Genomic DNA, 23,215 nt, shown 5'->3' on the forward strand with positions numbered 1-23,215 from the left:
TTTTTTTTTTTAAAGATTTATTTATTTATTATGTATGCAGTGTTCTGCCTGCATGCCAGAAGAGGGCACCAGATCGCATTATAGATGGTTGTGAGCCCCCATGTGGTTGCTGGGAATTGAGCTCCGGACTTCTGGAAGAGCAGCCAGTGCGCTTAACCTTTGAGCCATCTCTCCAGCTCCTGCTCTTACTTCTTGACCTCAACAATTCCCTCGCCCAACCATTAAAAGTGTGCCTTTCTAAACTTTAAATCGTTCCCCAAGATTTTCTACCTCAAAGCCATTAACAAAACCACTGTAACCTAACTTTACTAACAATTCTACATGTCTAAATTCTTCCTAAGGGTGGTGGTTGACTCATTAATCTGCTCCAGCATCAATGCTTGGAAAAGTCAGTCACTATCATTATAAATACCAGTAACACTGCCCGGTGAGGAGCTAGAAGCCTCCTGAGAGTTGTCATACAACTCATACATTACGAGGGACATAGTGGCCTTGAGGGCAACAGTCAGACCTGTGCTCAGGAACAGCATGGGGTCCTCAGGACACAGAGTCCTCAGGGCTCGGCCTCTCCCAGGCTCACTCAGAGTGTTTATGGTGACTGCCAAGCCGTATTCACGAGTTCCAAAGCTGCTGCTGCTCCTCTCACATGGCCCCTGACACTGAGCCTTTTTGTTACAAGTTTTAAACTAACTTTTCTTTACTTGAAATTTTACAGCTTTTTAAACCACACCCCCAATGGTCTTACAGAGCCTGAGATAAAGTTTACATTTCAGCAAGAGCTTCAGAGAGATCCATCACCTTGAATGGTGGAACATTTTTGTAACAAAACCAAGAAGAGGGGGAAGTATTCAGAAAATTACATTTAGCCATTTTACTTTTTATGTGTTTCTCCAGAATAAAAAAAAAATTTAAGTACCATGAGACATAACAGTAACAAATAAATTTACCGTTTGTTGTAAGAAACTTTTCTAAGGGGAGGTGTTAGGCAACATTTGGGGCCTTTACCCAGTGTATATAACCGTTTTCTCTTTGCTGCACAGGTGGGCGACCTCCCCATTTTTTTAGCCTGTACACCCAGAAATCCTTGAAGTCTCATCTAATTAGGGTCTAATTGCACACAGCTGGGAGGAGTGACCCACTACTCAGGTGGAGGTCTGATGACCTTGCCTGTCTTAAGTCCCAGCTGTGATTATTTTAAGCAGGCAATGCTGAAGTTATTATTAAGAGACTTTTTAGACAGAGCGTCTTTTCCATCCAAAACCAGTCTGTTCCCGTTTCACCCGCAGATGGAAGCAGACAACCCGGAAAACTTAACCAATATTTGTTCTCTTATGAAGATGTCAAATTGCCAATAATATCAATATCTGTAACCTAGAGACCATCAAACAGAACACTATAAAATTACAAGCAAGAGCACCCAGACTTCGGTGGGGTAGAAACAAAAGCAGATAACAGACACGAGGCAAAGGATTCTCAAGAGCAGAAAGAGTATCCTATCTCAGCTGAGAGAAACAGGCTTGGAGACCCAGCAGAAATGGCAGGCATGTTGGTTCTGGATGTGGAGCTGAGTGGCAGGGCTGAAAGGGTTAAGATGAGCTGGGAGTTAAAAGTGTGTATGGGGGGGGGGCAGCTTGGACTAGTCTCAATTTCATTTTATGAAGATATCTAAATCAATTTAGATACTGAAATTTGTAAGTTCCAAATTCAGGCTAGCAGTGGCCATTGTCCAATACACATTGAGGAAAGTTTTGGACCAAGAGCTGAACAAGTGTGGCTGGTCTGAGTTCTCCCAAATGGAGCTCTTTTAGATTGGCCTACAGACAGGCTAAGGAGGTATCTTTCGGTGCAGACAATTTGGAACCCATGCTGGGTGCAAAACTAAGGTAAAAATGGGTCAAATCAGGCCACCTGGAGATGTCCCTCAGGTTTCAAATTGACCAAACAGATCTGAAATGTAGGAGGGACATTCCCATTCTTGTATGTTTCCAGGAGCTGAGAGACTGTGTGGCCAGTGGAGAGTTCTCAGAACTCTCATCCAAGCAATTCTCACAGCCTGTGGAAAGCTCCGGGAACCTTCGACCAACAGAGTCTCAAGAAGAGACAGAGTGGGACTCCTGGAGCCCCTGAGACCTAACTGGAGCCCCTCTGAGTTAGGCCCCATGAGTTACCTTGTCCTGACATTTTGCTGTGTTGGATTCCTGGTCTGATGGAATGGAGAATTAGCCTTCCCCCTGGAGGTCAGACTAAGTCAGAGCAAGACAGAGGAAAGAGAGAAGGGTGGAGACAGAGAGTGAAAGAAAGGCTGCCTGAGGGAGATGAGTGGGGCCCTGGGATAACCAGATGAGAGCGAGGGAGACCCATGTGGAGGGTTCGTGTTGCTGGTGAACCTTCGATACCCTTCCCAGGTTTTGACACCAAGTGTTAGATTTTTCGGCGGTGTAAAGAGACAGAAGGCAGAAAAGAGGTAGAGTCCGACCTTCAACGGACGAGACTGTCTTTGTTAGCACGCAATGAGGGGTAGCCTCTCTCCTGCAGGAAGCTGAGGGTCTGCCAAGGAAAAAAGCTGACTGGGACCCTGTGAAGGGCTTGAGAATCGGGAAGTGGCTGTGGCCATGGGGGCTGCGTGTAATTCTACAGTCTGTCTTTCCTGAAATTGCCTGCTTCCAGCAAGACATTGTCTTGGGAGATGGGTTATCTCTGCAAACGTTCTTTTCTGGAATGACTGAGCAAGATCATGGGAACCTTGTAGGAATCCTGTTTTACAACCAAGGCAGTCAGTGGGCAAGATAGAAAGCTGGCCATGGGCCACGGCTTCACGACAGATAGTGGGCCTGTGACAGCAAACGGGAAAGTACCAAGATCTACGGTTGCCCTTTCCAAGTGAATTCAAACTGGTCTAAAATCCAAGAATGACTTCATTTAGCCTTCAGGGGTGTGAGGCAGGGTATCCCCAGTAGTACAATACCCCCGAATGTCCTCTGGAGGTGGGGAAAGCACCCTGTACATATGTCTTCCATAGTGCTGGTCTGCTCCTGCATTTGCGTATGTGGACTTGACCTATGCTCTGTCTCACACAGGTGGTCCCTAGTCCTGAGGTCTTTTTAGTCTTTCTCTCTGCCAATAGGCTCATTCCATATGCTATTCTCATAGCTCTCATGCGCCAGTTTTTCTACCCTATGCGCCTTCCTCAATGAGAAATAAAATTTTAATGTAAGTGGGTTCATTTCGACAATGCAATATATGTATATATAACAGTATTAAAAATGTAGTTACTCTTTTAGGAAAGTTTAACAACTAACAAAAAAACTTGCATCATTATAAAATAAATATTTCATGCTCGCTTCATGAGTGAGAAATTCTTTTAAAAGTCAAAGTAGTCAGAATGCTAATCTGGATATTGAAGATACCCAATTCAGAGACCATAAAATGCACTCAAAGACCTACCACTAGATGGAGCAGCTGAGCAGGAACAGTGCCTATTATTCTTCAACTGGGACATTCTAAAGGTTTTTTTATTTTATTTTATAATTTAATTTAATTTTACATATCAGCCACGGATTCCCTTGTTTTCTCCCCCCCCCCCACCTTCCCCCCAGCCCACCCCATTCCCATCTCCTCCAGGGCAAAGACTCTACTGAGGATTGAGTTCAATTTGGTAGATTCAGTCCAGGCAGATCCAGTCCCCTCGTCTAAGGCTGAGCCAAGTGTATCTGTATAAGCCCCAGGTTTCAAACAGCCAGCACTTATCCAGAGGGCCTGATCCAGTTGGTCTAAAGGTTTTCAAATCATAGGGCTGTAGAATTTCTTCCAAAATTGCCAGCCTTCATTGGTTGTGACTTAACCCTAAGAATACCTTCCAACTCCACTCTGACCCAAACTCATGTCAGTTTATGGTATTGGTTTTCTTTTCTTTTTAATGTGCATTGGTGTTCTGCCATGGGTGTCAGGTCCCCTGGAACTGGAGGTGCAGGTAGCTGTGAGGTGCCATGTAGGTGCTGGGAATTGAACCTGGGTCCTCTGGAAGAGCAGTCAGTGCTCTTAACCGCTGAGCCATCTCTCCGGCCCCCTGTGGTATTGGTTTTCTATCTCACATGTGTTTGCTTAGAACTGCCGTCCAGCATGGTAATTTATTTTTGTCAGTGTGTATATGTGCACGCACGGGGGAGTGGTACACATGTACCTGTGTGCATGTGTGTGGAAGCCAGAGGAGAAATTTGGGTGTTGTTCTTCAGAAGCTACACACCTTGTTTTTGAGGCAGAGTCTCTCACCGGCCCAGAGCTCACCAAGTAGGCTAGCTGGGCTGGCCTTTTATTTTTCAAGAAAAACCTTTAAAATATTTTATTATGTTATTAAATATACTACATATTACGATACAACATACCATTCATAAACTATAAATGTGATATATTAAAATTCTAGTACGGTGTCAGGTTGACATGATAATGGGATGTTATTATGTAGTTTTTAAATACATCATGTTGTTGCAGTATTTTCTAATTTCAAATAACATCAAAACAAAACAAAAAAAAGCTTTCTTAACTGGTGCTGAGATGTGTTTTCTGGTGTCCTAAGAAAGCCAAGGCAGAGGCCGGGCGGTGGCGGTGCACGCCTTTAATCCCAGCACTTGGGAGGCAGAGGCAGGCGGATCTCTGTGAGTTCGAAGCTAGCCTGGTCTACAGAGCGAGGTCCAGGACAGGTACCAAAGCTACAGAGAAACCCTGTCTCAAAAAAACCAAAAAAAAAGAAAGAAAGAAAGCCAAGGCAGACTGCTGCTGTGACACCTGAGATTTCTGGGATAGCTGAAGATGTATGCAGATTTGGCCTTGGCAGCATACCAGAGGGTACAGACTGAGGTCGAGGCGACTGTATTAGTCTCCTTTCTGTTGCTGTGGTAACTCACCAGGTCGTATGGAAGGATGAGTTTATTTGGGTAAGTGAGAGTCCATAACGGTGGCGGGGAGGGGGGGCATGGTAGCAGGTGGCCCTACCAGGGAGCTGAAAGCTCACATGTTAATCCAGAAACACGAAGTAGAGAGAGTGAATTGGAAGTGAGGCAAGGCTATAAACTCTCAAATCTTGCCTCGAGAGGCATACTTCCTTCAGCGAAGCTGCACTTTCCCATAACCTCCCCAAACAATGCCACCAACTAGAGACCAAGTGTTCAAATACTTAGGCCTATGGGGGACCGTCATTTAAACCACCACACTGACGCTAATAATTCCTTCAAGTCATCTGAGTGGTTCTACTGAAAGGGAGTTTGGGCAGGCAGGAGCCACAGCTGAAGGTTTTGGTTATTTGGGAAGCAAGTACAGATGGCACGTGCAAACAACAGCACCTGCCGCCACAGAAAACAAAATACCCATGATGCATCTGTTCTGCTGAACCACAAAGCCTCCGCAGTGACGGGATAGAATTTCTGTGCGATTCCAGGCCAGACCTGGCTTTTAAGAGACATTAAAGCAAGGGCAAGTAGATACACACTGGCTTCTAAATCTATTTTCTGAATTAAATTGAAGGTATTGCTGAACCCCAGTTAGGTGTTAACAGGGGTGTGATATTGCAAAAATAGACAGGGTCTGACCTTGAAAGGCTAGCAAGGGCTTTTCAACCAAGCTAAGCACTTTCTCTCTACTGAAGCACATGATGACTATGACGTTTTCCTGACAACACCCAAGACTGTCACAAAAAGGTATGAAAGCAATTGTAGAGTACCTTCTTCCACTGCTGCAGGCCGCAGGAATATATCATAAGAACTCAGCTGGTTATGGCAAAGTCACTACCTGGATAAATCAGGGAATTCCTCCAGAGGAAGCCAAATCCCAAGGAGTTTTTGGTGTTACTTGGCTTGTTATATATCAGCTGTATTCTATTATGAAAATCATGTGTGCCTTCATAGTTTTGCCAGTTGACTTTTCCCTAAGAAGGGCTAACAGTGTGGACTGATCACTCTCTGGACATACACATTCCAGACATTTGGAGAACTGCCTCAGGAAAGGCTTCCTCTGGAATCAGATATCTCCCTTGGCCACTTTCAAGGACTAGCAGTAATAACAGTCCACATGCAAGTCTCCTGACTTAAGATAAATTCCACAAGGAGACACCGCCTAGGTCAGGTGGATGTTCAGTAATAAGTAATAGCTTTACACAATTTTGCTCGGTCCCTCCTTTCTTACAGCCTTACAACTTTATAGACCTCTAACTCCTTACCTAACCACTTCTAGGAAAATTTAGATAACCTTCTGCGCTGACAGCTATGCTCAGCAAGAACCCCAGTTCAAGCCTCCCTGTAATTATCACCATTGGCAGCATCCGGCCAGGTCCGTCCCCAGATGGAGAAAAGTACCTTATCAGAGATACCTCCATACTCTCTAAGAACAGACTTAAGCATCCAGGCTACCTGTTTGAGAAGGCCTGGTGGATGTGCCAATTAAGCTTTACTTCCTCCTTTCCCAAACCTTACCTCTAGTTCCAGATCTCCCTTTAACTATCACCAGAGGCATCTAGCTGTACAGGTTGCCTAGCGACCGAGCACACTTTCCCCCACCCTGCAGAAAAAACGGCAGATAGCTTGGACAGATAGGAGCCACAGGAAAAAAGAAGACAGTTTTATTTTCTCCCATTGACCTTAGCAATGTATAGATTCTTAACATTTTCTACTAATCACGTTTAAGACTATAGTTGAGCACATAAGATTCCCTCTTCTTAGATATTACCTGAATTTAGCCTTTAGTTAATTCATTTCCCCATTGGTCACTTCCCTTTGGGGTTGCAAATGATAATTAACGGTTATTGCTTCCCTATGTGATTCTTATCACCCCTCCGTTTGACCCTGGAAGCCTGGCTTTGCACTGCTAAGGGAATACTGCTTGTAAGTGTATGTAGACGAGGACTTCCAGGGCACGTGGAGGATGAAGAAGAGAAAAGAGAATGGAAGAACTAGATGGGTAAGAACTTGAGAGGAACAAACTGAGATGGGTAAGAACTAGATTGAAGGGCTAGAAGAGAGTACTAGAGGAATGAGATGGAAGATGAGGAAGAGTCAGATGGGAAAGCCCTAGCTGGGTAAGAACAAGGTGAAAAGGACCTAGATGAGGCAGAATTAAGACAAGAGAATTAAGATAGAACTTAAGAGGGAACAGTAGATAAACAGAGAGAAATCAGGCAAGAAAGGAGCTAGGCACGAGAACAGAACTGAAGCTGTGTGTATGTGGATGTTATGCCAGAGGAATTAAAGCAAGTGGACTATAGAGCTCGGTGTGCTGAGATTCTATTTCCTGAAAATAGTCCTCACCGTTAGTAGTTCTCTCTCCTGAGCCCCTGGGATGTATAATATTAAGGCTGGTCCCTCTAATATTATACAAGATTCCACCAAGTGTGTCCCTGGTCATGTCAAGTCCTCTTCGGAATAAGGGCTCCCCAGAGAGTCATGCATCCAGTTAAAGCCCTGCTGCAGAGTCCGTCTGGGTGAGCTACAGACTGAAGATTTCTGTTTCTGGTTGGCAGCTGCTCCCGGGTACTGACTGAATCTTTCTCCATGAAGAGGTGGTCCTTTTTCCTCACTGCTCATGCTCGCAGGCTTCCATGTCCTGCTTAACATGGGCAGCCAAGGGAGAAGCTTGGACACGTCTGTGTGGTTCCATTAGATTGGCTCAGCCATGTGATGGAGCCGACGTTGACGCATTCCTTTGTCCACAGCACTAGGCACCTCGGGCCAGACACCTTCCAAGATGCTGGCTGTACACTGGTAAAAACAATAAGGCAAATACCTGTCTTCCTGGGATTATTTTGTGGTGGGGAGCAAGACAAGAGCCATGTAAACGTCTGACTACTTCAACAGGTGCTATGAAGAACAATAAAACTGAGCACTGGGCTAGAGGGCATGGGAATGGTATGATGAGCCAGATAACAGCCCGCAAAGGTGAGCTGTCTCTAATCCCCTCAATCTGGGAGTGTTCCCTTACATGACAAAAATCACTTTGCAGATGCAAAGTATGAATTGTGGCGTGAGGGGGTTGAAGAGGACCTGAGTTCAGTTCCCAGCATCCACATTGGGCAACTCCTCACGTCTGCCCTCTTCTGGTCTCGTCAGGCGCCTGAATGCTTATGTGTGCGCGCGCTTGCGCCTCTCTCTCTCTCTCTCTCTCTCTCTCTCTCTCTCTCTCTCTCTCTCTCTCTCTCTCTCACACACACACACACACACACACACACACACACAGAGAGAGAGAGAGAGATAAAAAACAAAACAAATATTAAAATAGTTTTGAAGTGAAGAGATTAGATTGGTGAAAATAATTAAAAACAAAACATGATAACCTAGATAACTTCAGGATAAAGACAGAAGAGAAAGAAAACAGCTTCAATTTTTAATGTGAACCAGAGTGAGAGTCACAACACATGTGATCTGCTGAGAGTGCGGACATGAAAAAAACACCTTTTTACACGGCCTGGGAGATGCACCTGCTACAGTGCTGCTGCACGCTGCTGCATGCTGCTGCTGCACACCGCTGCATACTACTGCACACTGCTGCACACCGCTGCACACTGCTGCATACTGCTGCTGCACACCGCTGCATACTACTGCACACTGCTGCACGCTGCTGCATACTGCTGCACGCTGCTGCATACTGCTGCATACCGCCACTGTGAAGGTTCATCTTCACTGTCACCTTGACAGGACTTGGAACTGCCTAGAAGACACAGCTCTGGGCATGCCTCTAAGAGAGTCTCCAGAGATGTTTAGCTGAGGAAAACGCACCCTGAATGTGAGCAGCATCATGGACAAGGGTCTTAGACTGGATAAAAGGAGAAGCAAGTTGAGCACCAGCAATAATCTCTCTGCTTCCTGACTACAGAGGCAACATGGTCAGCTGCCTCAGGTTCCTGCTGCCACAGCTAGCTCTGCTGCCCGCCAGGATGGACCGTTTCCTTAAACCATGAGGCAAGATAAACTCCCAAGGAGCATTTGTCAGGTGTCCATCACAGTGAGAGAGGAGCGCCTCCTACACCCCACTGTCGGGTGTCCATCACAGTGAGAGAGGATAGTACCTCCTACATCCCATTGTCCGATGTCCATCACAGTAAGAGGACAGTACCTCCTACACCCCACTGTCGGGTGTCCATTACAGTGAGAGAGGAGCGCCTCCTACACCCCACTGTTGGGTCCACAGTGAGAGAGGAGCGCCTCCTACACCCTAAAGTACATACCAGAAACTTAGTTGACAATGCACAGTGTTAGAGGTGGGACCTTTAGAAGGTGATTGGGCAGACTGAGAGAACAGATTGCCGCTGTTACTGAATGCGTGGGTTCGTCCTCATGGGAGTGGGTTCCTGAGAAGAGGCTGTGAGGGCCTGGCTTGCTTCCTTTCTCCCTCTCATGTGCCTTTGTTACGGCATGTTCGCTCTTCCACTGTCCATCATGAAGATTCTCATCAGCTCTGAGCCCTTGGGCTTCGACTTCTCAACTTCCAGAACTGTAAGCAGTAAATCTCTGTTTTTTCTAAGGTCCCAGATCTGAGCTGGGCATGGCAGTGCTGGCCTGTAATCCCAGGAGTGGTGGAGCCCAGGGTGGAGGTTTACAAAGTCCAAGTCAGCCTAGACCACACAGCAAGGCCCTGCCTCAAAACCAAAGCAAATCCAAACCAACACCAAACAAACAATGACTCACTCTCAAGAGAGCTGTTCTAGCAGCACAGCACAGGGGACGGTACCCACTGTCCCACAGCTGGAAGTGGTCCCCAGGCCAGAGGACTTGATCACACCATCTGTCGGTGGTGGTTCACCCTAAATTTCACCTTGTGTTTAGAGAAAGCCACCTTCATTTCTGTTGTCTACATCCAAAGGGAACTGTGTGTGTATCTTTGTTTTGAGACAAGTCTGGAATTCACTATGTAGTCAAGGGTGGCCTTGAACTTCTGATCCTCCTGTCTCTATTTCCTTAGTGCTGAGATTACAGGCATTCGCCGCCTATCTTTATGACTGGTAGTAGGCCTGCCATTTGGAAACTTTAGAAGTTCCCCACCACCTGGAGCCTGGATGATCGGTTCAACTTCCTTTGATGATTACAATTCCATGAGGTGACTCCTGTCCTGGTGTTAGACAGTGAACTTGGAAAAAGGTACTGTAGCTTTCAGAAAGAATTAAACAGGCCTCAAATAGACAGAAGTTCTCAATTACAAGTTTTTTGGGGTGAATGCCTTCACCAAGAGGGAACCTGGGATAGGGAGTCTTTTCCTTTTTTCCCCAGAAAGAATCAAAATAGTGTTTCTGATTTTCAGCTTATATTTGCTGGTGCAGTGATCCTGGATTATCTATCTGGGCACACTCACCTGTGCCTTTACACATTGATTCAGGGAAGTTCCACACAGCAAAGTGACACCGAGGCTGGACACTACGCTTTGCAGATGGTGGAAGGGGCTATGAGCCAAGGACGCGAGGTTACAGCTCCAGACGGGACAAGGTTGAGAAACAGGTTCTCCCTGGAGGAAGACGGCTGGCCCATCAGACACCTTGATTTCATCTCTTTGAAGTTTTGGACTTTCGAAAGGGTAAGTGGAGTTGGTAAGCCTGCAAGCTGGTGATATTTTGTTACAACAGCTCTGGGAAATGTGGTGTGAGGATGGGAGAGGTAAATCAAAATTTGAACTCAGGCAAGATGGAGTCTGAGAGGAACCACAGAGCATCATCTGGGCAGATAGGACAGTAGCTCCAAAGGCCCGTTTGGAAGCAATTTGTGACTGGCCAGGACTGAGTCCAGCAGGTATTCATGATGCCTGAAAGTGGCGGGTGCAGTCAGTTCATGCTGTGGCATTGATTTGGATGCTATTAAAAATCGCAAGGGAGGAATGAGAATGAGGTTCAGTTGGTAGAGTGCTTGGTAAGTATTCACAAAGTCCTGGGGTCAATCCCCAGCACCCTATAAACTGGGTGTGGTAGCATATACCTGAAATCCTATCATTAGGAGGTAAGGCAGAAGGATCAGAAGTTCAAGGCCATCCTTGGCTCCATAATGAATTTGTGGCCAGTTTAGGTGATGTGGAACCTCATCTGCCATCAGAAACACAACACGACACACACACACACAAATACACACACACACACACACACACACACACACACACACACACACACACACACACACACAGGCAAGGGAGCCATTTGCTGCTCCCAGGCAGGGGTGCAATCTGGCCTGATTCACCTTTAAAAGTGTCAGACTGACTAAGGGGTGGGGCTGGAAGCTGGAGAGTCAGACTTCTGCTTCGGGGTGGGCAGCAGATCCTCATGGCTTCGAGGCGCCCACACAGACTCTCTTCCTCTGCAGGAAACTTGAGGTACCTGCTGGCTTCCTTCCTACCAATGGTATTCTGCTTCTTTTAGCAAAACAGACTCTGGGAACTGGGTATGCAATAGAAAGTGCCTCCTGTAGCAGAGCTGACACCCAATCTCCTCCCAAGGCTGGAGGGCCTCTCGGAGCCCTGTCCTTCCTATGCAGTATTCATGTCTTTATGCAGCTACAGCTATTTTTAGAACTCCATAGCTGAAGCACTCTCTTCTTTTCCACAGAGGCCATCAAGACCCTTTTCACCCAAGATGCTCACCCTAGGCATGGCAGGGGCCGACTTCGGATGTTTTTGTTCCTTGTTTGTTGGTGCTGGGGATGGAACTTAGGGCCTGTGTGTGCTCAGAAAGCACCCTGCCACTGAGCTCCATCCTCAGCCTTTCTTGTTTTTTTTTTTTTGTTTTTTGTTTTTTCTTTTTTGGACAGAGTCTTTGCAACCCAAGCTGACTTCAAATCGAAGATCCTCCTGCCTCAGACTCTTGAGTGCCACCATTCCTAGCCTCTCCGTCTGGTTTCTATTGTAATGAGATACCTGAGATAGAGAAGCTTATAAGGAGAGAGGTTGATTTTGGCTTGCCATCCTGGAGGATGGGAAGTTCAAGACATCACTTCTGGTGAGGGCCTTATAGTATTTCATAGTGCAGTGGGCTTCAAGAGGAAGTGCAGGCGTGTATGGAAGAGCAAAGGAGACAGGCATCCTTTCTCAACCTGCTTTCATGAGAACCAGCCCTGTCCTGTAAGAAAGGCCTCAGCCTTTCTCTTAACACCCCAGTCGCCCTTAAAGCCTCCCATCACAAGGCTTCCGAATCTCCCTCCCACCACGGCTCTCCATGTAGGAATTGGACCTGGCGGTCAGGTCAATGCATCCTCTAGAGGGATAAACCATCTTCACCCACACCTGATGGGCTGCGGTCTGTCAGGGCTTCTGTGGAGGAATTCCTTTCCCCAGCCTCAACAGATTCTTAGTTGGGTCAGACTCCTGTAACAAAAGCTGGATGAACCAGGGGAAATCAGATAGCTTTTATTTATTTTTATTTTTTTCCTATTTTACATACAGGTGGGAGACACCCAGGGATGAGTAGTTCTCAACAAGGTAGCTTTGAATTCCAGCCCATTCAGTATCTTCAATAAACAACAGTGAATTTTAATTTTTTTTTATCACTAGTTTTCCACTGTGTTGGAGACCTAACCCAGGACCCCCTCGACAATCATGCTACCACGAGTCATACCCTCAGCACAAACGGACAAGGCCAGGGAAAGGACTTTGAGCCTCTAGGGGTGGCACCTTGTAAAGGGCAGCTAGTAAAGCTTGTTGATGGTTTAATTTGCTGCTATCTCCAGGCCTCTCAGGGCCTCAAGCTGTCCTCAGTGCCTTTGCTCTCCCTGGTGGTGGGCGTCTTCTGTCTTGTAAATGCTTCTCCTGCTTGGAGGTCAAGCAGGACAGAGGGCCTTTCTGCATCTACTCCTTAATCCTCCTCTGCCAAGCAACGCTTTGTATTTGAAAGTGACCTATTCAGTGGGTCTCTCCCACTGTTTTCTCTTGTTCAGCAGCTGGGAGAGCCAAGGAGGCAGGGTTGTGTAGGATGTTACACCCAGTGGCTTGTCCTTTATCCAGGTCTGTGTGGGATGTGCCTTCTGCATGCTCTCCTGGAACAGCTCTGGGAGTCTTGTAATCTGCCTCAGGCATACTGTTAGAGGCAGCAGTTACTATGGAATAGTTACAGGAAATCCACCGAGGTGAATTCTCCCTTCTCCTCTCCCATTTCTCCATCTCCAGCTTTTCAACAGCCAGTCATTCAGAAATCATTAACAAGGACTTTAAAATGTTGTGTTAACTAACCCGAGAGGTATTTCCAATGATACACACAGTTAAAAGCCTCTTGCCATCCTTTCTCATTCTGAAAAACCAGCATGGACCACTTCTGCTGGGTCATGAAGAGACTCAGTGCCTGCACGACAGAAGATTTTTCACACTGATTAAATAGTTGTGAGATGTACGGACTAGTACTGCCGGGGCAGTCTTGGGGCTGCTCCTAAGCAGTATGTGGGTCTCTTCAGAAGACAGGGTCTCTAGAAACATGGTTTCATCCTCCAGCTGCTCGTGCATTTTAACCATGTAACTGAAAACAAAGAGCAGGCTCTTCAGGAAGAGAAAAGGAATCTCCCAGGGCCCTCCAGGGGGCCCTTGGCCCAGTCTGGCTCTATACTGCTCCAGTAAACATGTCAAAAGCTGGAACATTCTACATTAGGCTAGATCACTTGGCCATTTGGCTGGTTGAGGGACCGTGTCTTCCTACCTCTGACATGGTACAGGCTGAAGCCCCCAATTCTAAGGCTTTACATTTCTGACCAGTACAAAGGCTCAGGAATCTTTGCCCAAGTCCCTGACATTTATTTTCCCTTGCAGAGTCAAGGCTGGAATTATTTCATTGCTACTTCATAACTTTAATTTTGCTACTGGTATGAGTCATAATGTAAATATCTGATATGTAGGATATCTGCTATGTGACCCTCAAAGGAGTTGAGATCCACAGGTTGAGAACTAATATAGGGCCTTGTTTAAGAAAGGAGAGGGGCCGATCACAGATGTGACGAAGGGGTCTCTTGGAGTGTAAGAAATCTGCTTGAGGGGCTCTTGCAAAAATGCAGTAATCAACTCTAGTGATCTCGAGGCATCAGATCTCCACACTCATTAACCACAAGCATTTTACATTTCACACTTACTCTGCTGGGCCCAGCATGTGGTGCTCCCCAGCCCCCCAAGCTCCCTCTTCCCTGCCCCCCCACCTCTGTACACAACTGCAGTGGGTAAGGGTGAGGCTAGGTAGTGCTGCCCCTGTTCCCATCACCCACCATGCAACAGTCTGGCCCCCAGTTAGCCCTCTAACATCTCCAAGGCCCAGCTGTGTCATCTGTAAAGTGAGGACCAGAGAGTCTGTTTCATAGGGCTGTTGAGGGGATGAAATGAGATATGTAGGAGAGGGTTTTTGTTTTGTTTTTAGAGACAGGGTTTCTCTGTGTATCCCTGGTCTTGGAACTCACTAGATAGATCGGGCTGGCCTAGAACTCACAGAGTTCTGTCTGCCTGCCTCTGTCTTCAGAGTGCTGGGATTAAAGGTGTGCACCATTGCTGCCCAGCAGTGAGAGGGGTTTATCACCACACCAGACACAAAATTAAGTCCCCCTGAGGGTTTACACATTCCTATAAAACATGCAGGTGGAACTGGGGGGTCTTACTGCATATTCTTTTGCAATCACTGTGCTGGACATATGCTCCATGGATGCTCCATCCATGCTTGCTGAAAGGGAAGCTCTACAATCTGGGGTGCACTTTACAGGAAGAGTGAAAGATCTGCGTGCAGCCCACATATCAGCGACTCCACAGTGAGAGGCAAAGTGTGACCCCAACAGTGCATCTATTCCATGAGTGCACACATCTCTGTTCTCTCCCAACACAAACAGGGTTCAAAATATTGACAAGTTCTAAAGTTCATGTGGAAAGACAGAGGAGTGATTCTAGACAAGTTTTGAAAATCAAATTAAAACACGACAGACTCGCTGTAGGGAATGCTGAAACTGAAGTGTTAAAACTCACTTTCTGCAATGAAACTGTAAACAAAGAGTAACTGGGGATGGAGGAGGTAACGTTCTAAACACATATGTAAAGGCAAACACCAGAAAGAAAAGGATGAGCAAGTTTCAGCACATAAAACCAAAATTTTCTCACTTCAAAAATTAAAGTTTCTGAGTGTGGTAGACATGACTGTAACCCCAGGTTTGGGTTTGAGGCCAGTGTGGGCTATATAGAAAGACCTTGCTTCCCACATCCCCAAAAAAAGAACAGTCCAAGGGAAAACATTTTCCACATATACGACAGATTAACACCTTCAAGCATGAACCCCAAACAACAAAACCAACTTCCCAACCTTGAAACTGGACAAAGGACAAATTCTCAAAAGTCATAGTATAAACTGGTTAAAAACAAAAAATCAAACTCATGTAAAAGAAACAGTTCAGCAAACCAGCAATCCAAGAAACAAAAACCAAAACAAAGCCATTTTAACTAACTTTGGGAAAATAGCCCATGTTGTCAAGGAAATGGGAAAATGGTCATTTCTCAGGGATAACTAATAAGTTTTGGATGATCATTTAAAAATATATACCTCGTCTTTGACCATCTGTTTCCACCTCCAAAAGTCTGATACTGGGCATGTACAATAAAACATTAATCTATAAGGATATAGCAATTTGTAATCTATTTGTATATTCATGCAGCCATTAAAATATATGAAAAAATATAAAAGATAATGAAATGGGAGAAAATTTACAATATCTTAAGTGACGAGCCAGCATATACAGTTGCAAGGGATTACCTCAGGCAACCCCAAGATAAAATGCTATTCAGAGTATCAGAGTATGTCAAAACACCGAATGTAATTGACTCTAAGGAGGCTAATATATGAAAGGGCTAGATGGCCCTCTATTTCCTACGTATGGGAGAGATTTTAAAAGTGTTTTTAAAATAATTGTACAATTCAAAACTTGTCTTTGTTGAAAGCATGAAAGGACACGAAATTGCACTGGTCTGGAAGCTCCAAGATGGGGTTCCTTTGGAAAGCCAAGGCCACCTGCTAGTGGGTGAGTCATCACCACAGGCTTGCACCTGCCCCCGCAGACGCCACACTGGCTGCTGCGCGTTTCCAAGGGTAAATGACCCACTTGTGCCAACAGCCACCTGGGCCCGGCCTGCGGCTCTAGAGAGCGGGCGACTCCGGATCTTAGTTGTGGGAATAGAGGGCCTTGCAGAGTTCACAGTCGCGGGCCATTCATTCTCCGTCCGGGTGCGTGCGGGATGCACTGGGTTGCCATGGGATCTGTGGCCCTGGTGAGCGGCTGCCCCGCAGCAGCCCCAAGCTGGAGCGGCCTGGGCAAAGCCCCGGGCTCGACGCCAGGGGAACCGTCGGTGGTGCCCTGTCCAGTTCTCTCGGCCTGAGTCTTTAAAAAGGCAGTGCAGGTGGGCCCGACGCAGTGACCACAGCCTGGCCACGAGGTGGCCCAGGGGCGAGCGTCCTTCGCTGGGACAGAGGGGTGAGAAACTGGAGTTCCGGCCGGTGGCCACAACTCGAGCTGGTGGCTGCCATGGTAACGGAGCCGGACCCTCCCCGGCCGTGCGCCCAGGCGGGAGAGAAGCGTGGGTGACCTGGCCCGCCCCGCCCCCAGGCCGCGGCCGCCTAGCCGAGACTGACCCTCCGCAGCTCCTGTAGTCACGTGGCGCTGGGAACCCGGAGGGGGGAGGTTGGGGACGGGCCTGGCAGTTGTGAACTCGAACCTGCCGCTGTCGCGGCGGCGGGGCGGGGAGCGGGCCGCAGAGGCCGGCCGGGGGCTTCATGGATGGGCGCCGCGTCCCCGCAGGGCACGCGGGAGAGGTATGGCCCGAGCAGGGGCGCAGGGGCCACCGCGGGCGCGCGGGGGCAGCTCCACCTGCGGGGCGCGTGACCGTGAGTGTGTGCGGCTGGGGGGTTCGCGGGAAGGGGGGGACGACGCGGAGTGCTGCGGCGCGGGGCGAGCGCACCTGCGCACAGGCTCCGCGGGCTGCGCGGTGCGTGCGACCCAAGATGGCCCGCTCCCTCGTAGGAGCCGGTCCGGCGTGCCAGCGAACGTGGGCAGAGGACACTCACCAATACAAAAGGGGGGTGTGGGCCTGCGGCCACCCGGGGCTGTCCTAGCTGCCGAAGGCGATCCCGGCCGAGTCCTGGGCACACTGGCGCGCCCTGCGCAGACCCTCGGGAAACAGGCCTGGAATTTCAGTTGCGAGGAGAGTGGGGGAAGGGGAGCCAGCAGGGATTCCTGAGTTACTGCTTAGGTCGGCCTTTGGCCACAGAGAAAGATCTTTGCCACAGATCAAGAATTTTTCTGTGACCCTGCCAGGCTAGGAGGTGGCCCCCAAAGGCCGCACTGTGCTTCCTGGTGAAGGGCCATATTCATGCTTTCGTCCAGTGGCCGTTAGGTCATTCTGCCAAGCTGGGGTGTGGAACTCAAGGCAGAAGTCTGTGGCTTTGAATGGGGGAGGGACTGGGTGAGGACACAAAGCTGCCTGGCCGAGCGCGGAGCCTCACATAGGTTTTCTCTCCCTTCCCCAGGTAAGGCTGACCTCTCTGCAGTTAGAGGTCTGAGCTCTGCCATGGGGATAGGGATGTCTTTATTGCTACAGTTTTCTCTGACATCCGGGGGCTACCAGAGTGTGGGCCGAAGCAGACGCTGCGGCAGAAGTTTCCCCAGGAACATCCCCACAAGGAGTTGGAAAACGCCTCATCCCCAGCTCTGCACTCTCCAGGGTAGAGTCTGGCCTTTCCTGTGTCCTCCAACAAACCCATGCTCCAGTGTTCGGGTCTCCCTTAGCAGCAGGACAGAAGCTTACTGGGGAAGGAAGGAGTCCTGGGTTCAGCCAGTGGGGGCAGGGGTGAGTCTTGTGGGTAGTCCCCCAGAGGAGAGCTGGTTGTAAAGGAGTTCGGGAGGTTGTGCCTGGACAGAGCTCCTGAGCAGACGTGAAAGGTCCCTGGGGGAGTCTCACTGCCACCCGAGAACTTACTCTGTGTAGGAGACTCTCGGGAATCTGGGCTCCCCTGCTGTGGTATAGCTGAATATGGGACAGTCCTTGGCTAGGTTTGGGCAGCACCAGGCAAGGGAAACAGAGATCACAGTCTCTTCTTCCCTCCCCTTCCTTACCCCAACAATCCCTCACACCCCTGAGAGATGCTGAACCAGGGATTGTCCCCTCCCTCCCCACAGCAGACTGTGGGTGCTCCTTGGATGGGAAAGCACTTTCCTTCCCCAATGTTCCAATCGTAAGCACTTGGGTGTGGGTGACAAGGGCTGGTAGGCAGAATGTGGGCAGTCTGGACAGGTGGTGGCCTGGCATTAGTCTGTGCTGGGAGAGGCACCTCGCTCCCCTCCTAAAGAAAGGCGGTTCCCACTTCCCTCCAGGCTTAGAGCTGAGGTTGGGGAGGCTGAAAGTACCGTCCTCAAGGCTTTAGCCAGATGGTTTTTAAGATCTTTGCACACCTCAGTGTTAAGAGGAAGACATACTGGCCTGGGGGTTCATAAGACCTGCCCCCAGCTTTGGTCTGCTAGTGGTTTCCAGTGTCACCTCAGGCAAGTACTGCCACCATTGAAGCCCCACACTCGCTTCATGTGTCAAGTGGAGAGCTCTCATGTGGTAGAAGAAAGGGGTTGCCACGGGAAAGGCAGCAGGCGTGTTTGCAGTAGGTCAGGCACAGTAGGGAGATGCTAGAGTATTTTCTGTAAGTCCTCCTGACACTAGGGTAATACCCTGTGAGAATCCCAAGGGTGACAGCATATCTCCCTTCTGGAAGTTTCCAGGGCAGTAAAGATATAAAGATCGTTGAAATGTTATTTAGAAACTCAAGACCAGCATATAGAATAGAATGGTGCTAGCAGGTCCTAGAGGGCAGCCTTCTTCTTTGGGGTGGGAGGGAGAAACCGGGCTCAGTTCGGGCAGTGACTGTGCCTTTCCACCCTCCACAGAAGAAGAACCCATGCTGGAACGGCGCTGCAGGGGCACCATGGCCATGGGCCCAGTCCCGCCCAGGCTCCTTTCTGGGCCCTCCCAGGAGTCCCCCCAGCCCGAAAGAGGGACGAGGCACCAGGGCAAGTCAGTAGCTCAGCCAGGAGGCCAAGCACCAGGCAAGGCCCATCGCTGTGCCCACTGTCGGAGGCGCTTCCCGGGCTGGGTGGCCCTGTGGCTCCACACTCGGCGGTGCCAGGCCAGGCTGCCGCTGCCCTGCCACGAGTGCAACCAGCGCTTCCGCCACGCCCCCTTCTTAGCGCTGCACCTTCAGGTTCATGCCTCTGCCACCCCTGATCTGGGTTTCACCTGCCACCTCTGTGGGCATAGCTTCCAAGGCTGGGTAGCCCTGGTACTGCACCTCCGGGCTCACTCAGCTGCAAAGCGGCCCATCACTTGTCCCGAATGTGACAGGCGCTTCTGGCGACAAAAGCAGCTTCGAGCCCACCTGCAGAGGTGCCATCCCCCTGTCCCTGAGGCTAGGCCCTTCATATGTGGCAACTGTGGTCGGAGCTTTGCCCAGTGGGACCAGCTGGTTGTTCACAAGCGGGTGCACGTCACTGAGGCCCTGGAGGAGGCAGCCGCCAAGGCCCTAGGTCCCCGGCCCCGAGGTCGCCCTGCAGTGGCTGCCCCCAGGCCGGGCGGAGATGCTGTGGACCGCCCCTTCCAGTGTGCCTGCTGCGGCAAGCGCTTCCGTCACAAGCCCAACCTGATCGCCCACCGCCGTGTGCACACTGGCGAGCGACCACACCAGTGCCCAGAGTGCGGGAAACGCTTCACCAACAAGCCCTACCTAACTTCGCACCGGCGCATACACACCGGCGAGAAGCCCTACCCGTGCACCGAGTGTGGCCGCCGCTTCCGCCACAAACCCAACCTGTTGTCGCACAGCAAAATCCACAAGCGCTCAGAGGTCTCAGCGCAGGCCGCCCTGGGCACCGGGAGTCCCCAGATTGCAACGGAGCTCATGATGCAGCCCACACTTGGGGCTCCCCTGGGGTCCCCGCGGACCCCGGCAGAGGCATCAGTGCCCTTGCACAGCTGCGCCGACTGTGGCCGCAGCTTCCGTCTCGAGCGCTTCCTGAGGCTGCACCAGCGACAGCACACAGGCGAGCGGCCCTTCACCTGCCCCGAGTGCGGCAAGAACTTCGGCAAGAAGACGCACTTGGTTGCTCACTCGCGAGTGCACTCGGGTGAGCGGCCTTTCGCCTGCGAGGAGTGTGGGCGCCGCTTCTCACAGGGCAGCCACCTGGCAGCCCACCGGCGCGACCACGCACCGGAGAGGCCCTTCGTGTGCCCCGACTGTGGCAAGGCTTTCCGCCACAAGCCCTACCTAGCAGCACACCGGCGCATCCACACCGGCGAGAAGCCCTACGTGTGTCCAGACTGTGGCAAAGCCTTCAGTCAGAAGTCCAACCTGGTGTCGCACCGGCGCATCCACACGGGCGAGCGGCCCTACGCCTGCCCCGACTGTGACCGCAGCTTCAGCCAGAAGTCCAACCTTATCACACACCGGAAAAGCCACATCCGGGATGGTGCCTTCTGCTGTGCCATCTGCGGTCAGACCTTTGACGACGAGGATCGACTCTTGATGCACCAGAAGCAGCACGATGCCTAAGAGGGGCCATAGGCCGAGGGAAACAGGCCTGGATGTCCTTGGCAACAGCGCAGCAGAGGGCCCCTGTGGGGTGCCTACACTGACACGGTTGGAGGGCATCCCAGGGGCATAGAAGAGGCGGAGTGATCTGGGCTCTGTTCAGATTTGGAGTTTCCCCAGGTGGTCAGGGAACCCATTTTAGAATGCAGGGACCTGGCTTTGAGCTAGCAGGCCCCCAACTGGTTTTTGTAAGGTCAACTCAGACTGCCCTGTACCCTGGAAAAGTAGCAATAGCAGCTCCATCTACCCTTTGAATCCTCGGCTAGAGGAGCCACCAGTGGGAAGGGGGCCACTCCACCCTCTGGTGTTAACGCCTTAATGTCCCAGTCTTTACTATGAGTTACTTCAGGTCATTTTTTGGAAGTAGGTGTGGTATAGTCATTAGTAAATGAATCCTGGGGCAGGGAAGTGGGCCAGCTGGATACACCTTGGTGAGCCTGCTGCTGGCCTTGTCAGGCAGCAGGAGAGGTGAAGCTGAGCTGTTTCTTTTTCCTTTTTCTTTTTTTTAACCAGTACCCTTCTGCAGTGCCTCCTGCATAGGTACCCAGATGTGTCGAGGCCCATCCTCGGTTAGCAATTCCATCCACTTGCAGGTTATCCTCCCAGGACATTTATTTACTCCTTCACCTGCCTGGCTTTATCTGCCCTTCCTCCCCGAGTAGAGGGCTTCCCTGGTGGTTTCATTTAAACCCCTGGGTCTCCCCAACTCTTTCCAGAGCTTCAGGAGTTCTGGGAAAGCCTAGCCCTCTGATGCTGGGCGTTTGACTGCAGGGAAGGTCCTGGGTAGATTTCCTTTTAAGGTTTCCAGGGTGTGGATGCCAGCCTCCACCCGTGCACCTCGGTGCTGGGGTACTCTTACCTCCAGAGGCACTGGTTCTATTGTAGGGTGATTCTAATTGTTAGAAATCCTTACTGATAATGATTGGATTCTGCTTTCCTATGATTTCTGCCTACTGGGTCTTATTTTGTTCTCTGGACTGAAAAAGAAAAACCATTTACCCTCCTTTTCAAACTAGAGAATAAAGATTTGGTTTTAGAACAGTGGCTGGCTGTGTTCCTTTCTGTGGGAGCTGTGGTGACAGGGGAAGGAGCATCACTCTGTTTCCAGAGAAGAGGTCAGGCTCTGGGGGCTTTGCCAGCAGCTGAGTGCCTTATACTCTCCTCCCGGTCCTTGCTGGAGGCAGAGCTAGACATTCCTGAGCTTGAGCACATTCAGGTGTGTGCAGAAGCACCGGAGAACAAACATGCTTACTTTGGAATCAAGGTCTCGGAATGATGGACCCATGACTGCCAACCTTCATGTCACCTCACTGAGAGCTTCCTTGGAAGGACGGTGAACCTTGCATACTGCGGTCACATCTGCAGCTTTGTCAGGTTGTTGTCATGAAAAAAGGAGTCTCTGGGAAAAGGGGTGTTCTGAGCAGCAAAGATAGCTTTCAGCTAACACCCCTACACTGATTACAGATCCACACGTGAGCTCGGCCTTCTCTGGGGTCAGCTCAAAGTCAGCAGGTTCCCTAAGGGGGAAAGGGGCTCCCTGGAAGGTTTGCTGCAGGCCCATCATGGATAGTTTCACACACAGCTGAGTGCTGCTCTTGTTGGGTATCCATAGGCCCTCTGCCTGTGAGCTGCATCAGTCCCTACAGAGTGGTGCATAAAAATAACTAACCTTTGGGGAATGCACTTTGCTAAGAAGTTCTACCAGATCCTGCTGATGGGCTGCTCTGGATTCTCTTCTCCCTTTAAGTTCATGCAAACACTTGCGCATGATCCTGTAATGCTGATTACTAGAGGCTGACTGAGACTCATCTGTCTGCTCCTGCCCCCTTTTCTCTTAGAGATGTATATGTGTATGTATTCGCCTTCATGTATGTCTGTGTACATGTGTGTGGAGGCTAGACCAGAAGAGGGGATTAGACCTTCTAGAACTGGAGTTATGAGACAGTTGTGAGCCACTGTGTGAGCTCTAGGAACCAACCCAAGTCTTCTCCAAGAGCAGCAAGTGCTCTTAGTCAGCCAGCTCCCCAGCTCCCCTCTCACTCTTGGGTTCCACTACATATCAAAAAGAGTAAATTTGTGTGCTGCTTTTGGTTACATAATATTGAGGCTGGGGAGATGGCTCGGTTTGTAGAACATATTCCTTTCAAGCCTGAGGACCGACCGGAGTTTGGCTCCCAGGGGCCATGTGAAAAGCTGAGTATGGTGGCTCGCAGTTGTAATCCCACAGGTAGTGCAATCTTGCTGGTCACCTCAGCCTAGGCTACTTGATGAAGTTCCAGGCCAATTAGAGACCCTGTCTTGAGAAGACAGCACGTGCCTGAGGTACCTGCTGTGATCCTCTGGCCTTCACATGCATTCCCCATACACATACACACACTTTATAATGCAGACTCTCCTTGTGTGTGTATATATGTATGTGTATCAACACATATGTAGTTTTGTTTTGAGACAGGATATAACATAGCTCCAGGCTGGCCTTGAACTCACTATGTAAGGCAGGCTGGCCTTGAACTACTGATCCTCTGGACTTTACCTCCCAAGCACTGGGGTTCCAAGCAAGCACCACCACATGTAACCTCTCTTTATGTGCTTTATATATCCTTCTTGGCCCCTCTTTCTCTTCATACCTGAAGCTCA

The 23,215-nt window shown here is 49.6% G+C and overlaps 1 protein-coding gene and 1 pseudogene across 5 annotated transcripts; both read left to right on the forward strand.

Annotated features, from left to right (window-relative positions):
* Positions 1–9,392: 9,392 nt before the first annotated feature.
* On the forward strand, positions 9,393–14,031 carry LOC128099537 (uncharacterized; annotated as a pseudogene).
* A 2,039-nt stretch (positions 14,032–16,070) lies between these two features.
* Repin1 (replication initiator 1) lies at positions 16,071–21,619 on the forward strand. 5 transcript variants are annotated; one of them, XM_052721885.1, is made up of 3 exons: positions 16,071–16,177; positions 17,477–17,671; positions 18,882–21,619. In XM_052721885.1, exons 2-3 carry the CDS (start codon positions 17,518–17,520, stop codon positions 20,537–20,539), a joined length of 1,812 nt encoding a protein of 603 aa, XP_052577845.1. In that variant the 5' UTR covers positions 16,071–16,177; positions 17,477–17,517; the 3' UTR covers positions 20,540–21,619. The 5 variants fall into 5 exon arrangements, with proteins under 5 accessions (XP_052577845.1, XP_052577844.1, XP_052577842.1 ...); XM_052721884.1 differs by lacking the exon at positions 16,071–16,177 and adding an exon at positions 16,185–16,424; XM_052721882.1 differs by lacking the exon at positions 16,071–16,177 and adding an exon at positions 16,434–16,762 and having other exon boundaries at positions 17,548–17,671.
* Positions 21,620–23,215: the final 1,596 nt, after the last annotated feature.

Source organism: Peromyscus californicus, unplaced genomic scaffold (genome assembly GCF_007827085.1).
Source record: "Peromyscus californicus insignis strain IS unplaced genomic scaffold, ASM782708v3 Scaffold_6__1_contigs__length_162567912, whole genome shotgun sequence".
Classification (NCBI taxonomy): Eukaryota; Metazoa; Chordata; class Mammalia; order Rodentia; family Cricetidae; genus Peromyscus; species Peromyscus californicus.